Source organism: Bison bison, unplaced genomic scaffold (assembly GCF_000754665.1).
Source record: "Bison bison bison isolate TAMUID 2011002044 unplaced genomic scaffold, Bison_UMD1.0 scf7180017864375, whole genome shotgun sequence".
In the NCBI taxonomy this organism is placed as follows: Eukaryota; Metazoa; Chordata; class Mammalia; order Artiodactyla; family Bovidae; genus Bison; species Bison bison.
The window spans coordinates 6,310,303-6,311,286 of record NW_011494947.1 but is presented as its reverse complement, the minus strand read 5'-3'; the positions used below and the strand labels follow the sequence as shown (position 1 = coordinate 6,311,286).

At 39.5% G+C, this 984-nt stretch overlaps 1 protein-coding gene across 1 annotated transcript in view; it reads left to right on the top strand.

The window, feature by feature from the left end:
- Window positions 1-984, top strand: part of NKAP (NFKB activating protein) — a gene marked incomplete at its 5' end in the record, with an annotated part of 18,578 nt that overhangs the window by 5,413 nt on the left and 12,181 nt on the right. Inside the window, 1 exon segment of the mRNA XM_010856973.1 lies at window positions 296-436. Within this exon segment, the coding sequence (XP_010855275.1) occupies window positions 296-436 (141 nt within the window).

The window sequence follows — 984 nt, the reverse complement described above, 5'->3', positions numbered from 1 at the left end:
AATTGAGAGCTTTTTTATTGAGAAATTTTTTAAAATACATTTATAAATAGTTGAACATTAGACTTTACTTTTACTCAAATTGCCTGTCATCATTTCCTTTTCAGTATTTCAAATACAATAAAATCGATACTTAGAAATACTTCTGATGCTTGTATATGTATGGCTGAGTCCCTTCACTGTCACCTGAAACTATCACAGCATTGTCAGTCGGCTATACCCCAGTACAAAATAAGTTTTTAAAAAAATTTAAAAAGAAATACTTCTTTAGAAGTAATTTTATTTGTTTTTTATGTAGAAGAAAAGAAGAAGAAGAAGAAGTCTAGTCATTCAAAAGAAAGATCCAAGAAAAGGAGGAAGAAAAAATCATCTAAAAGAAAACACAAGAAGTATTCTGATGATAGTGACAGCGACTCTGATTCTGACACAGACTCCAGTGGTAAGAAAGCCAATATCATTCTGCCCGCCTTGCTTCAAAACTAGTTTTACTTCTTAAAGTTTATTTTACTTTTATTTATTTTTGGCTGTGCTGGATCTTCGTTCCTCCGTGGGGGCTTTCTCTAGTTGTGGCAAGTGGAGGCTATTGTTCATTGCGATGCACACGCTTCTCATTGCAGCGGCTTCTCTTGTTGTGGGGCTCAGGCTCTAGAGCGTGCAGGCTCAGTGGTTGTGGCGCATGGACTTAGTTGTGTTCCCTAGCACGTGGGATTTTCCCAGACCAGGGATTGAACCTTTTCCCCCTGCATTGGCAGGCGGATTCTTAACCACTGGACCGCCAAGGAAGTCCAAAGCTTTTGCTAGAAAAAGGTTCTTTAATAATAACCCAGAGTTTTGAACATGCACTGACTTTGTGTCGGGCACCCTGCTAAGTGCCTGATAGGCATTATTGCTGTTTAATCCACACAGTCACTGTCAGACACATCTTAGAGTTGGGGAGACAGAGGACCCGAGCAGATTATAAGTCTGCTCGTACCCAAGGTCACACAG